We start from the raw sequence: 16,729 nt of genomic DNA, 5'->3' as shown, positions 1-16,729 counted from the left end.
CCGAGCATGCAGCCCGGCAGGTCAGAAAAGGGAGGGGACGAGCGAGCGCCCCCCCTTCTGAACCATACCAGGCCACATGCCCTCAACATGGGGGGATGGGTGCTTTGGGGCAGGGGGGCTCTGCCCCCCCACCCCAAAGCACCTTGCCCAGATCCGCCCCCCCTATGTGAATGAGTATGGGGTACATTGTACCCCTACCCATTCACTAAAAAAAAGTAGTGCAGTGTTAAAAAATACAGTAGACAGTTTTTGACAAGTCTTTTATTAAAAATCTTCTTCTTCTTCTTCTCTGCTTCTTTATCTGGTCTTCCTCCATCTTCTTCCGCATCTTCATCCTCTGGTCTTCTCCGTCTCCTCCTGCTTCTTCTTCCGCTCTTCTTCTGTCTTCTTTGTTCGATGTTCTTCTTCCTCTGTCCCGATCCTGCCGACCACCCTCCTCCGATGCTGCGTCCCACTGATCTGTCGGCGCCGGTGTCCTGCATTTCTTAAATAACGATGGGGCGTGGCAATCGGATTACGTCACCAGGAGGCCACACCCTCTTGTGATGTCACGGACCCATGGCCCGGGTGGTGGCATCACAAGGGGGCGTGGCCTTACTCATTCTTACTCATTCACATGGGGGGCCAGGATCTGGGGGCCCCCTTGTTAAAGGGGGCTTCCAGATTCCGATAAGCCCCCTACCCGCAGACCCTGACAACCACCGGGCAAGGGTTGTCGTGAAGAGGCCCTTGTCCCCATCAACATGGGGGCAAGGTGCTTTGGGGTGGGGGGGCGCAGAGCCCCCTGCCCCAAGGCACCTATCCCCCATGTTGAGGGCATGCGGCCTGGTATGGTTCAGGAGGAGGGGTTAGCTTGCCCCATCCCATTCCTGACCTGCCGGCTTGGATAAGGGTCTGGTATGGATTTTGGGGGGACCCCCACGCCTTTTTTTTTATTTTGGTATGTGGGGTCCCCTCCAAATCCATACTACACCCATGGACCTGGGGTGGACTCCACACTGTTTTTTTTCACTATTTGTTTTCTAGCCAGCATTTTTTTTTTTTACATTGAGCGGGAAACCAGCTGAAGGTTGATGACTCCCTCCTTAGCAACCAGCTATAAACAGTGTAAAAAAAAGAAATGAAAAAAATGCAAATCGTGGCAAAATTGCGTCAAAATCGCGGGAAAAAGGCGGTACTTGCGTTTTGGATGCGGGTCCATTGACTTATATTACATGCAAAACGCTGCATTTTGTGGGAAAAAAAGTCTCCGACCCTTTCCAAAAACGCAGAGGCACAAAAATGCATTGATGTGAACATGTTCCATTGGAACCCATGTTACAAAAATTTCCCTGCATTTCTGCAAAATGCAAAATGCATCAAAAAACGCATTAGTGTGAATCGAGCCTTAGAAGGGTCAGTAAGAGGGCTGTTGGATGGGCCAGTCAACTCACTATAATAATGGTAGTGTTGGAGGGGGGGAAGCTATGTGGTAAAATGGCTGTAGGGAGAGGATAGGGAGAGATTAGAGTCAGTTATGAAACTGTGCTTTAATTCTGACTAATAATTATTTGGGCAATCAATCCTTTGCTGCCTTTTGTTGTTCTTTTTATTTAATATGTCTATAGAAAACTGTTTGTTTTTTTTGTTTGTTTTTCTCTGGAGTGTGGTATTTTGGATTTTTAATATCTTTTGGAGGTTCATTTGTTTTTTTATATGTTTATGTTGATAGTGAATTTTTTTGTAAGTTTGAGGAGCCCAAAGTGCAGCAATAATTTGTTGGTGGCCATCTGTTCTTGGAGCTGCCTTTAATTTGCACACTGCTACATCCAGGAACATTGAGCGCTTAAATTACTCCAAATGATATCCCCAATGTAAATATAAAGGGCCTATCATCTGTGATTGGTCTTGCAGCTGGCACATATTTTCATTTGATGTTTTATCTGGGGTCTCTTAAATCTTATATATATGGGGCTCGTCCATCAGTGGTTATTTGTGACCACATGGATGAGTGTACCCGTATCGCATATCTGAGAAATAGACATCACCTTATAGGCATATCTATGGTCATACACATAACTTAGTTTTAGACAAATGGAATTTGGTGCACAGGGCAGCGCACCCTCTTCTACTTTTATTTGATCGTTGCCACAGTGGAGGTCATTAATAACACAGGCGTTTGTATATTTGTCTCTTAAAGCTTTTAGCAAAACACCTGCCTATCCTCTGTGTCTCCAATATATTTGGTCCTTGTCTTGCTCATTAAAACTGTCTTACTTATTAAAACACCTGCTGTGCTCTTTGTTTCTTATACATTTTGGATTTAAGCTACTGTAGGTACACACTATTGTTTTTTTTCTGTTTAACCCAGCGGGCTGAATGAAAAAAAAAACTGAGGAGCTCAAGAGTTGGTTGTTAGCACAGCGATCTTCCTACTGTGCTATTTTGTTCTGACAGGGGGACGGCCCCCTGCCAGAACACACTGGTAAGTGCTTTTTAGCCATTGGCTGAGAGCGCTGTTCGGATGCTGATTGGCAGAACTTTTTTTGGTAATGCTCCTTCGGCAGAAGTGGGACGTTTGGCCGGTTTCTGTCGGACAGGCTGCTGTACACACAGGCCGAATGTTGGCTGGTTTCTGTTAAACCAGCTGAGACCGGCCCACATTTGGCCCATGTGTGCAAGGCTTTAGTCTTGCTCACTAAAGTGTCTTGCTGTTGGCCAATTTTACACAGCTGTTTAATGTGTGGTCCTTTAAATTGTGCATTTAAACACCTACCTGTACTCATTGTCTCTAGTATATTTCAACTAATTCTCCTTCATTAAAAAAATCTTGCTGCTTGCCAATTTTACACTGCTGTATCATATGAAGTCATGTAATTCTGAATGAGAGTTTGACAGAAATTAACATCTTTGACCAACACTTTTTTATCAATGAGAGCAAGGACAGCCTCAGCCAACCATCAGTTAGTTTCTATCCACCAGTTAAAGGCAAAGTATTTTATGATGAAAAATCATGTGTTGCTGTTAACCACTTAAGGACCAGCCTAGTTTTGGATTTTAGTTATTTACATGTTTAAAACAGGTTTTTTTTGCTAGAAAATTACTTAGAACCCCCAAACATTATATATGTTTTTTTTTTCTAACACCCTAGAGAATAAAATGGCTGATGTTGCAATACTTTTTTTTGCACCGTATTTGCGCAGCGGTCTTATAAGCGCACTTTTTTTGGAAAAAAATTACTTTTTTGAATAAAAAAATAAGACAACAGTAAAGTTAGCCCATTTTTTTTTTTTTATATTGTGAAATATATTGTTATGCCAAGTAAATTGATACCCAACATGCCACGCTTCAAAATTGCGCCTGCTCGTGGAATGGCGTCAAACTTTTACCCTCAAAAATCTCCATGGGCGACATTAAAAAAATTCTACAGGTTGCATGTTTTGCGTTACAGAGGAGGTCTAGGGTTAGAATTATTGCTCTCGCTCTACCGGTCGTGGCGATACCTCACATGTGTGGTTTGACCTCCGTTTTCATATGCGGGCGCTACTCGCGTATGTGTTAGTTTCTGCGTGCGAGCTCGTCGGGACAGGGGGGTTTTTAAAAAAAAAAAATTATTTTTATTATTTATTTTACATTATTTTATTTATTTTTACACTGTTTAAAAAAAAAAATTGTGTCACTTTTATTCCCATTACAAGGAATGTAAACATCCCTTGTAATAGAAAAAAGCATGACAGGACCTTTTAAAAAAGACCTCAGATCTCATATTTACACTAAAATGCAATAAAAAAAAAAGTCATTTAAAAAAATGACATTGAAAAAATATGCCTTTAAGAGGCGTGGGCTACCAACGGCTCCGGTAACCGGCGGAGGACCGGCGGGGCCCCCCTCTACCGCTACCAATAAAAGTTATCTTGTGGCGAATCCGCCGCAGGGACCACTTTTATCAGAAAGCTGACCGCCGCACGAAAACGTGGATACCGGGGTTATGGCAGCTAGCTGCTGCCATAACAATGATATCCACCGGCAAAGTTTGGACATACATCGGCGTGGGGCGGTCCGGAAGTGGTTAAAGGAGTTGTAAAAGCGCAAGGTTTTTTATCTTAATGCATTCTGTGTATTAAGATAAAAAGCCTTTGGTGTGCAGTGGCCCCCTAATACTTACCGGAGCCCCATCTCTGTCCAGTAATGTCCACGAATGTCTCTGCCATTCAAGACTCTCCCTCCTGAATGGCTGGGACACAGCAGTGGCACCATTGGCTCCCGCTGCTGTCAATCAAAGTCAGTCAGCCAATCAGGAGAGAGAGTGGGGGCTGGGCCGCAGCTCCGTGTCTGAATGACTCAGCTCGGGTGCCCCCATAGCAAGCTGCTTGCTGTGGGGGTAGTCAATAGGAGGGAGGGACTGGGAGCACCGAAGAGGGACCCGAGAAGAGGAGGAAAAAAAACTTTACAATCACTTTAAAGCTACCTGAAAAAAATCCAAGCCGAAATTAATTAGTTTGGGGAGCTGGTTTATGTTAGCCAAGCTAAAAAGAAAAAAGTCACTATTGTAACTAAAAGAAAAAAGTCAATCCACAGCCAATATATGTGTTACCATAATATGCTGTTCCTGAGGCTATTTGTGAAAATGTTACTGTTCCTTTTAAGGTGGTTGTGGTTGTAAACCCAAGAAAAACACAAAAACAAACCCTGTAAGACAAAGGCATAATGAGCTAGTATGCGTTGCTTACTAGCTCATTATGAAATACTTACCTTAGATCAAAGCTGTTGCAGCAGCTGTGACCAGCGACATGTCTCCTGGAGTTATTTCTGGGTTCGAGGGCTCCGGTACTGTGATTGGCCGGATCCGCGATGGCGTCACTTCCGCCGGTCATGGCGCGCTGCTGAAGAAACGGAACGAGTGAACCGTTTCTTCAGTGCGCATGCGCCGATGATGTCGGCGCACGCGTATATGGTAAATATTTTCTAATATTTATGCAGGTTTAGGAGATATTTACAGTACCTACAGGTAAGCCTTATTATAGGTGTAGTGGTTCCCCCGAAGGAGCTGCTTTTGATTGTTCAGTTCGTTACTCTACCTCTCAACTCTAATAACAGCCTCAGCCCCCTCTGACACACCTGGCAATAGTGCAAGTACAATGGCCAATGTAGCAGAATACATTTTGGCCTAAATTTATGAAGAAATTTGATTTTATTGGATATGTTTTAACAAAAGTAGAAAATATTCTTTTTTCCTATTTTCTGTCTTGTTTTGCTTATATCACATAAATAAAAAAAAACCCACTGGTGATCAAATACCACCAATTTGTGTAAAAAAAAAAAAAAAAACTACAAAAAATTCCCTGGCCATGAAGGGGTTAAAACCTTCTGGAGCTGAGGTGGATATATGACATTCAGCACCCACTAGACAAACGAAAAGTTACTGACATGATTAGGTCAGCACTGCTCCTCTGCATCATTACACTATAAGTTTAGGGAACCATGGTGACACCCCCTCAGGGGGAAAGGCCCATGATGCCCTACACTCACAATATGTCCTCAGTCTTCCAGGATAAATGATGCCCACCCCAGGAAAACTGGACAAATCTGGTGGCAGGATGGGATTACTGAGAGGACAGCTAAGGATGGGATGTATTTTTCAGCTAGAGTTACTTTTTTATTTTAAGCACAGGCTGGGGGTCTTGTAAAATTGTCTGGAGTTGGGCGTTTCATGATTTCATAACATATAGAGGTGCATTTATTGTGTTTTTTATATCTGCCTGGAGTTAGCTTTAAAAATTTGCAGATGTATACGTGAATATTATTATGTTCTGTGCTAATAAAACTTGTTATTTAGGTTTAGTAATATAACTAAAGGCAGAACAGCATAGATTTTTTGATCATAGACAACTATGAACACAGTATTGTCCCAGTGGAAAATAATGGGGTCGTATGTCATGGTATTTGCAGGCAAGTTCACTGTTCAGAGTCTGTGTTCCATTTTATGTCCCTTTTGAAAAGTCATTGCTGGCTGAAACTTATAGTTTACGCTAAACAATTTTATTCTTTGATGATGTCTTCTATTTAAGATATTAAATTAATTTGGCCCTCAACTGTCTGTGCTATGTTTGAGGTTTACCCTTACATTTCTTATGATGTTCAAGAATGTCATTATGCTCAATGCACCTGCAAAAATTACTTCAATAAATTTGCTGATTTTTACCGTCTGTAGATTGTGCTCTACTTAAAGCCAAACTATAACCAAAACTTTTTTAAAGTAATGAACAAAATGGAAAAGGGTTATGACTAGGAATGTTCTGAAAATTTCTGGATTTCAATTAGCAGGACATTCACCTAACTGATTAAAAACTTTGGGAATTGCAAACGTTAATGCAAACTCCATTGAGGTGGATAAGAACTTAGAAGTTCTGCTCCTCCCATAATAATTATTCTGCCAGCTCCCCTGAACTCTCTGCTAAAATAATCCTGCATACCCAGTTGGTCTAAGACTAGCATGGCCACCATAAATGCACTCTAGCAGTATAATTCTAACACTTGGTAGATTGAACTTTACTGCTGCTCACTGCTGCACTTGTGGTATCTTTGCTACTGTTTGTGCTGATCTGAATGCCAAATGTCATCTTATGCCTAGTCCTTACTCTTAATCATGTTGTATGCTAAATAGTAGTATTTCTATTGTTAATCAATTTATGCTTGCCTAGTTATCAATAATATTAGGTGACAATACATTAGGTTTAACTGGTTTGGTGCCTGTTTTCTTTGATAAAGCACTACTATTGGGTACTAATATTACTTTCTGTAATTTCCTGTGATATCGTATGCTTGTACACTCAACCTGGTGTGTCAGAAGGGCTGAGGTACTTGAGAAGGTTGAGACAAAGAAAATATGGCCCATCTATCCAGCTGCTCCTATGGGGGTAGTGCTACAAATGCTTAAAGTGAAAATTTGAAAAGGCACAATTCCTTTAAATATCATGCCTTAACCCTTCCTGTGAAGTTGCACACTTGCAGGATGTACACAATCAAAAGTGGCATTTAGAAAGATGTGATAATGCCTAGATGTGGATCCTAGATGGTGTGGATTATAAGGGGGACCCCTCCCAAAAACAAAAAGCTGCCTCTGTACTAGCAATCAAGGATAATGCCATCTGTTGGTAGGATGTCCAAGGCTGCATGGTCATTGATGTATGGTGCAAAAATAAAACAACATGGGGATCTCCCTAAAATAAATACCAGGCCCTTATTCTTGATGTGGATCTGGTATGAATTTTAAGTGGGAACCCGACACAAAAAAATTATAAAAAAGCGTGAGGTCCCCCAAAATTTACACCAGATCCTTATCCGAGAATGCAGCCTAACTGGCCAAGTGTACACACTCCCCCTTGAACCATATCAGGCCACATACCCCCAACGTGGGGAGGATACCTTGCCAGAGAGTACCCCCCTGGTAAGGTACCTTGTCCCAAGACGAGGGCCTTTTCCTCAAAAGACTGGTCCGCTAGTTGCAGGGTTCAGCAGAGGGAAGAGTTTTCAGAATCTGGAAGCCCTTATTAAAAAAAGCCCCTGGATACTGCCCTACCCTGTAAATATGTAAGGGGTATATAGTCCCCTGATTACTCATTCAAAAAAATCTCTTTATTAAACAAAAAAAAAGTACCACAATTTAAATTTATAGTCAATCACATCATTTAGTGATGCAGATCAATGTCAATCACAATGAATGACAACACCTGCCAGAAAAAATAAACACTCCAACATGCTGATCTGTGAAAAAAATTAGACACGCCAGATCGCTGACACATCCATGAATACCCTTTGGCGTCACTGACTACAGGAAATGGTCATGTCCACTTTTGGTCAATGACATCACCCAGGTACTTTGTTTGTTTATATACACCTGCAGGCACAGGAACTATTATTCCCAATGAGCAGTCATGAGAAGCGAACATGTTACATAATTTTTTTGTGATAGGTTATCAGAATCGTCATTCATAATGATTGACTTTGATCTACATCTTTGGATGATGCGATTAATAATGTATTTACGTCATAAGCATTTTTTCTAGATAAAGGACTTTGTCACAGTATCAGTGTACTTATTCACTTCATCAATATGATAGCAGGGTGCTTTGCCAGGGAAGTTCTTCCTGACAAGGTACCCATCCCATGTCGAGGGCATGTGGACTAGTGTGGCTCAGGAGGGTAGTGGATAAGGGACTGGTGTGGATTTTGGGTGGACGGGGGCAATTGTTTAATTGCTTTGGGGACACCCTTAAAATCAATACCAGAACCTTTTAAGGATAAAGATTTGGTTTGGATTTTAGGGTGACCCCACACTGTTTTTCTTTTGTTGTGGTTTGATGAGGGTCTGGTATGAAATTTAAGGGGGAACTTCATGCAAAAAAGAAAAAAAAGCTTGGGGTTCCTCTGAAATACAAACTGCTATTATGTGGGTGACTTGCTTATCCAACTAGACTCATAATTATTTTTTTTTATGGAGAATGTGACAGAAGAACATAAAACACACAAAGGGGTTGATTTACTAAAACTGGGGAAAGCATAATCTGGTGCAGCTTTTGACAAAGCTTAATTGAACAAGCTGAAGTTAGAAGCTGATTGGCTACCATGCAGAGCTGCACCAGATTTTGCACTCTCCAGTTTTAGTAAGTCAACCCCAAAGTTGGATGGGAACTGTGAGGTAAAGGACAGAGCTAGGATATATAGCAGGCCATTTTCAGTATTAGAAACAGTACAAGAAATAGAACAAACTAGAGCCTGAGCCAACAAGCTCCACTTATAAATCACCTATCACATTTGGTTGAACATTATATTTAACCACTTAAGCCCCAGACCATTTGGCTGGCAAAAGACCAGAGCATGTGCGACGTGGTTCCCAAACTAAATTGATGTCCTTTTTTCCCCACAAATAGAGGTTTCTTTTGATGGTATTTGATCACCTCTGTGGTTTTTATTTTTTGCTCTATAAACAAAAAAATTTGACAATTTTGAAAAAAACGCATTATTTTTGACTTTTTGCTATAATAAATATCCCCAAAAAAATATATAAAAAAACATTTTTTTTCCTCGGTTTAGGCCGATACATATTATTCTACATATTTTTGGTAAAAAAAAGATTGCAATAAGCGTTTATTGATTGGTTTGCGGAAAAGTTATAGCGTCTACAAAATAGGGGATAGTTTTATGGCATTTTTATTAATAATTTTTATTTTACTGGTAATGGTGGCGATCAGCGATTTTTATCATGCGACATTATGGCGGACAGATCGGACACTTTTGGCGCTATTTTGGGACCATTCACATTTATATAGCGATCAGTGCGATTAAAAATGCATTGATTACTGTGTAAATGTGACTGGTAGTGAATGGGGTTAACCAATAGGTGGCGCTGTAGTGGTTGAGTGTGTCCTAGGGAGTTATTCTAACTGTGGGGGTAGGGGCTATGTGTGACATGACACTGATCACCGCTCCCAATTACAGGGAGCTGCGATCAGTGTCACTAGGCAGAATGGGGAAATGCTTGTTCATATTAGCATCTCCCCGTTCTTCCTCTCCGTGAGACGATCGTGGGACATCGAGTCTGCGGGACCCGCAATCACACTCACGGAGCTCGCGGCGGGCGCACGCAAACCGCCCGCGCACGCAAACCGCTTCTTAAAGGGCAACGTACAGGTACATTAATATGCCTGTACGTGCCCTTCTGCTGACGTATATCGGCGTGAGCCGGTCGGAAAGCGGTTAAAGTATGAATTCATCTAAAACTTTAGTTATTATCAGTGGATGCTGCTGAGCTAAATCAAACAATAGTCTTATGCCCGGGAATCTCTTTTCTCTAGCTGCAGCCTCAGCACTTCCCCCCAGCTCATTTTATAGTATTAAAAATATATGACAATGAAATTGAAAAGCCATTATAATGGTCACAGCAGAAAAGGGGAAATGGCTATTCAGGTGAAAGGATCTAGCCACAAACATTTGATGGTAATTCATCATCACTATAAAACTAAAATACCATTTCTGAGTGCATGGATCCTGTAATTTAAAAAAAAAAACAACAAAATTGTTGTTTCCATTGAGATGTTGCTTGTTATTAGAAAATCAGTTTGAAGCTGAATTTTTCAGCTCCATCACTGAGCAAATCATCATAAAAACAATTGAAGGCTTTTTTTTTACCATCATTGCCCTCCACCGCAACTGTCCTCATTGCATTCTGTAATTTGGAAAGTAAATGTGAATATTAGCCACCTGCTCAGAGGATTTTATACCCATAAATATAATTATTAACTTTCATACTTCAAATCACTTTCAATATTAGGATTTTAATATTATCTCCAGATGGAAAGCTTTGTTTATTTGTAAATGACTTGGTTAAATCCACAAATACCCCGTTATTATATTACAGGGCTGTCAGTGCTTCAGTGAGGAAGCATGGGGATAATCCAAGTGAATTACTGAAATTGCTGGCATTAAAGGAAGATCAGTGGATTGTCTTGGATGACATTGTGGTGAAGAATGTGCAGAATGGAATTGTCTCATTTGAAATGAGTGAACATTTACAAAGGTAAACTATTCCACTCACTTATCTGACATTTTGCATTTTTATAGGTATGATTGAAATTCAAAACTTTTGAGAGTAGATAAACAGGCAAGGCTACTAAAGTGGACTTAGCACAACAGTCATTCCTTGTATTCTATAAATCATTATTGACTTTTAGGGCCCCTTCACATTCCCCACATGAACCTGTTGATGTTAATTCTGTTAAAGGGGTTGTGAACCTTCGAGGGTTTTTCACCTGAATGGATTCTATGCATTGAGATGAAAAACCTCCTTTAATGCTGCAGCCCCCCTGAGCCCCCGTTTTACTTACCTGTACCCCCTCTATCTCGTCCCGGGGACAAGCACACCAGCAAAAGCCAGTGTCTCGGGTCCTGAATGGATGGATTGATAGAAGCGCAGCTATTTGCTCTCACTGCTGTCAATCAAATCCAATGACCCGGGAGGCAGGGCCGAGTCATACATTCAGCTTCTATGGACGCCGAATGAATGACTCGGGAGCGCGCCCGCAAGGTAACCCCCTCAGGAGAGCGCTTCTATTAGGGGGTTATCTAATGCAGGAAGGAGCCGCGAGAGCCACCGAAGGACACCAGAAGAGGATGTTCAGGGCCAATCTGTGCAAAACAAGCTGCACAGTGGAGGTAAGTATGATATGTTTGTTATTTAAAAAAAAACAAAAAACAAAGCTTTAGTGTCACTTTAAGGCAGCCATCCAATGTTTTCACCTTGCAGTGCATGGTATATCTTTTTGTGCTTGAGCATTGGGGCTGACATTTGCAATAAACAGCACCATAATGCACAAGGTGGCCTTAGGCTGGATTCACATTGTTGGGGTGTGGTAATGAATATTATGCTACTCGTTAATATGTATTGTGTCATCAAGAATACTGTACATCAGGAAAAAACACTTTCAAGCCTGAAAGACCATTGACATTTTTCATGTTGTAGTAATGACCACTAAAATATACGTTTTACCATGAGCTAAGGCATCATGTGGTAATTGATAAACTATAGTGAATTATGGTGTTTCATTTTTTTTTAAATAACCCTCATGCACTAATACATTAGCGGACAAGGCATCTGCTATATAAACACTATAATATTATAATTAGAAATATATTGCCTTATGTAGGGAACATACATTGATCCCCATATTGGAGACAAATAGCTTGTGAGGGGATAAAGGATTTTTGACAGGTAAACTTTTTGATAAAGTATGGCAAGAAATGAAAAGTATTACTAATATTACAGGTTATACATGTTATATCCCAATATGAAATAATGTAAACTGTGAGGAATTGCAGAAACTGGAAGGGATCGCGTTGTGGCAAAAACATGGTTTGAGATATTTGAAGCAGTTGTTTCAGAATGACAGCTTAAAATCCTTTGCTCAAATAATGGAGGAATATAGAATTCCAAAGCAAAGGTTTTTCTAATATCTTCAACTCAGGCACGCCATACAGGCTCAGGCCCGTTCCTTTGAATTCAAACGTAATCATTCTACAATAATATCATTATAAGATGCTAAAGGGCATAAGCAGGGTCTTCTTAGGGCTCAGTGGCAACGGACCGTTGACGGACGACCATTGGACAATGGCTCTGTCTGCGGTTCCTAGTGTTTCATTGTCCACTACGCAAAAATTAACACCATTATTCACGTTACATAGGTCGTATACCCCTGAGAAATTATTTAAATGGAATCGTAGAGATTCCCCTTTGTGTCCTCACTGTAGAGGAGCCCCTGCAAACGTAATACATATGCTATGAAGATGTCCTAAACTCCACCGATATTGGTAGGGCATAATCGAGACTATTAATAGTCTAGTTGAAATAAAATTACCATTTGAACCTGGCATATGTTTAATAAATATAATAGAAGAATCTATAAAATATCTGTGGAATAGTAAGAATACAAAAGTAGATGCACCAAGCCACCATCCCTAGCGCTTTTGCGAAAAAACATCCAACAGTATAATATAAGCTGGCAGCTACTATAATCACATTACACATTAAACAAATATGCTAAAATACAATCCAGCATTAGCAGCGCTCAAAATCCATTTAAAAAGAGTCCATGATAGAAGCCATCCAAATATTCAAAGGACTTAATCATATATGAAAAATAAATAAATTAATGAAAGTTCATCCATGTGCCTTCATGCAATCTGTATCTTATATTTCGACCGTCACCACACATCGTGAATTAACACCCCTATGGTCATGAACTCACCAGATGAATAGTGATAGTAAGCCTGTATGATGATCCCTTCATGGAGCAGCAAACACCGGTCCTTCCATCTATGTGTCACTCATGACACATACGTAGCATATTTCCGTAAAACTCAAAATTTATTCAATCAATTACCCCTCTTACAAGTTGCACTCACAAGAAAAGTATTTAAAACAAGGGTTACAATGTAAGCAGTCCTGTCACATTCGTTTTTTTGCTCTCACCACCTAATAGATTCCTCTCACGGCAGTGTACCCGAGTTGAGCTTGACCATTGATAGACTGACTGGATAGCTGTGCAGTCATGCCCTGACGTACGTTTTGTCAGAGGGCATCAATGATTTATTTATTTTTCATATTTGATTAAGTCCTTTGAATATTTGGACGGCTTCTATCATGGACTCTTGGTAAATGGATTTTGAGCGCTGCTAATGCTGGATTGTATTATAGCATATTTGTTTAATAGAGGAATCTAGTATTCCGGATTTCACTAACATTTCAATAGTAAGAAGTTTGTTTCAAGCTCGTAAACTGATAGCACAAAAATGGATCTCAGTTTACCCATCAACAGTGGAGAAATGGAGAATGCAAATAACAGAAACCCTACTAAAAGAAAAATATATTTATCTGCATCGAGGTTGTCAAGGGAAATTTGAGATCATATGGAGAAGATGGATAGATGCTCTAGGCCCCGATTTGGAAGGAGCCCTAAAGCAAGAGTGTGGAAATAGAGAGAGAGAGATTAGAGTATGGGAGGGGGGGAGGGGTAAGGGATACAAATTTTGGTTGGGGGGTTTGTTGTTGTTTTTTTTATATATATATATATATATATATATATATATATATTTTTTTTTATTTTTATTTTTTTTGTTTAGGGGTGTTCATGTATTGTTGATGATATGCGTAATGGGACTGTATTTGAGTCGTTTGTATGTACTGTGTTTTGAAATTTTCTTTGTTCATTGTATTAAATCTCAATAAAAAATTTACCGGATTTAAAAAAAAAGAAATATATTAAGTGTTGAGTGCTGTGTTGGTGTTACTGTAATTTCACTTCAAAGGTTGGCCTTTTTTTTCCTTATTACATTTCACATGAGTGGTAAACGGCAGCCTTCTTTGACTCATCCACTCAGGCTGTGCCCAATATACACTATGTTACCAAAAGTATTGTGACGCTTGCCTTTACACGCTCATGAACTTTAATGGCATCCCAGCCTTAGTCTGTAAGGTTAATTATTAAGTTGGCCCACCCTTTGCAGCTATAACAGCTTCAACTCTTCTGGGAAGGCTGTCCACAAGGTTTAGAAGTGTGTCTATGGGAATGTTTGACCATTCTTGCAGAAGCGCATTTGTGAGGTCAGGCAGTGATGTTGGACGAGATGGCCTGGCTCACACGGGTTGCAGGCCAGTTAAGTTCCCCAAACCCCAAACTCGCTCACCCATGTCTTTATGAACCTTACTTTGTGCACTGGTCCAAATCATTTGGTGGATGGGGGATTATGGTGTGGGGTTGTTTTTCAAGGTTTGGACTTGGCTCCTTAGTTCCGGTGATGGGAACTCTTAAGGCGTCAGCATACCAAGACATTTTGGACAATTTCATGCTCCTACCTTTTTGGGAACAGTTTGGGGATAGCCCCTTCCCGTTCCAAAATGATTATCAACAGTGCACAAAGCAAGGTCCATAAAGACATGGATGAGAGAGTTTGGAGTGGAGGAACTTGATTGGCCTGCACAGACCCCAACCTGATAGAACACCTTTGGGATGAATTAGAGCAGAGACTGTGAGCCAAGCCTTCTCGTCCAACATCGGTGACTGACCTCACAAATGCGCTTCTTGGAGAATGGTCAAACATTCCCATAGACACACTCCTAAACCTTGTGGACAGCCTTCCCAGAAGAGTTGAAGCTGTTATAGCTGCAAAGGGTGGGTCAACTCAATATTGAACCCTACGGACTAAGACTGGGGTGCCATTAAAGTTCATGTGCATGTAAAGGCAGGAGTCCCAATACTTTTGGTAATTTAGTGTATAAATATATATATAGTGAGTCCACCCCCCCTACATTTAGAACACGCTGAGGGAACACACTTAACCCCTTGATCGCCTCCTAGTGTTAACCCCTTCCCTGCCAGTGTCATTTTTACATTGATCAGTGCATTTTTATAGCACTGATCAATGTAATAATGTCACGGGTCCCCAAAAAGTGTCATTTAGGGTCAGATTTGTCCACCGCAATGTCAGTCACGCTAAAAATCGCAGATCGCCGCCATTACTAGTAAAAACAATAAAAAAAAGTCCCTAAATCTATCCCATAGTTTGTAGACGCTATAACTTTTGTGCAAACCAATCAATATACGTGTATTGCGATTTTTTTTTTTTTTAACCAAATTTATGTAAAAGAATATATAATGGCCTAAACTAATGAATACATGTGTTTTTTTTAATTTTTGTTTTGCATATGTACTGTATATACTCGAGTATAAGTCGAGTTTTTCAGCACATTTTTTTGTGCTGAAAGTGCCCCCCTCGACTTATACCCGAGTCAAGCACTTTTCTGCAGCAAAAAATGTCATTTTCCGAACCGAATTTTGGGCCCCGTATTTGGTGTGCAAACCCAGTGGAACTGGTACCACAACATATCCAAAGATGAAGTTCCTAGCACTAAGTGGCCCCAAGATATTGGGCCCCGAAGCCGGTTCGGAAAATGTCATTCTCTGCTGCAGAAAAGTGCTTGACATTTTCTGAACTGATTTTTGGGGCCCTGTATCTCGGGGCCACTTGGTGCTAGAAACCCCAGCTTTGGAAATTTTATGGTGCTAGTTCCACTGGGTTTGCACACCAAATTTGGGGTTCTTAGCACTAAGTGGCCCCGAGATACGGGGCCCCAAATTCAGTCAACTGTGTCCATCTACAGCAATGTCATTACGGGACCCTTTGGGTTCAGAAACCCCAAATTTTGGCTGCAGCTAGGGGGCATCTAGGAACCCTTAACTACTGAGTTTGAAGTTCAGGGGACCTATGGCTGCAAATGGGCACAGTGAGGCATGCAAATGGGCACAGTGATGCTGCAAATGGGCATTGTTGACCCTCTTTTCCACTTACAGTAGCTGTGCATTTCTCACCCTCGTCTTATACTCGGGTCAATAAGTTTTTCCCATTTTTTTGTGGTAAATTAGGGCCTCGACTTATACTCGGAACGACTTATACTCGAGTATATACGGTATTATAGCAAAAAGTTTAATTTTTTTTTTTTTTTCAAAATTGTCGCTCTTTGTTTTGTTTATAGCGCAAAAAAAAAAAAAAACGCAGAGGTGATCAAATACCACTAAAAGAAAGCTCTATTAGTGGGGAAAAAAAGGACGTCAATTTTGTTTGGGTACAGCGTCGCACGACCGCACAATTGTCAGTTAAAGCGACGCAGTGCCGTATCGCAAAAAATGAGCTTGTTATTAGGGGGCAAATCCTTCCGGTGCTGAAGTGGTTAAATCTTCTACCCTTGTTGTTTTAACTTTGGATAGTAAAACATTTTTTTTCTGCCAGTAAATACCTTATGCAGCCCACTTCCTGTTTCTTGTCTGGTAAAAAGGCCTAGCCTTATGACATCATTCACAGCTCTCTCTCTCTCTCACTCTCATGAGAGTTTGCCAGGAAGTGAGGTGGGGTGAGTCATAAGAAGGCCAATGAGAGGTGTGCCTCTGTGTGTCTGTGTAAATCCAGGAAGTGAGCAGGCAGCAGTGTCTTCTGCTTACAGTTAAAATGGTTGCAGCCAGACTCAGTGGAGGGAGATTTCTGCAGCATATTTGGCAAGTACAGAATCACAGTATATATAAAATAATATGCAATGTGGTTGGAGGGAAGCTTCAGAATGGCAAAGATGTTTTTATTACAAATGATGTTAGCAGACTGCAGTTCCTCTTTAAATTGCATGTTTCGTTCCTCCTTTTAGCTAATA

General features: G+C 40.8%; 1 protein-coding gene across 2 annotated transcripts in view; it reads left to right on the top strand.

The window, feature by feature from the left end:
• The window catches only part of DTHD1 (death domain containing 1), a 187,747-nt gene that overhangs the window by 137,403 nt on the left and 33,615 nt on the right, over nt 1–16,729 (top strand). For both annotated transcript variants that reach the window (XM_073608971.1, XM_073608965.1), the window contains exon 6: nt 10,397–10,555. In XM_073608971.1, coding sequence (XP_073465072.1) covers nt 10,397–10,555 — 159 coding nt within the window. The remainder of the gene's footprint in view (nt 1–10,396; nt 10,556–16,729) is intronic.

The sequence above is a fragment of the Aquarana catesbeiana genome, linkage group LG01 (genome assembly GCF_042186555.1).
Source record: "Aquarana catesbeiana isolate 2022-GZ linkage group LG01, ASM4218655v1, whole genome shotgun sequence".
Taxonomy (NCBI): Eukaryota; Metazoa; Chordata; class Amphibia; order Anura; family Ranidae; genus Aquarana; species Aquarana catesbeiana.
Note: the sequence above shows the minus strand (reverse complement) of the source record. Positions and strands in the feature narration are given on the sequence as shown.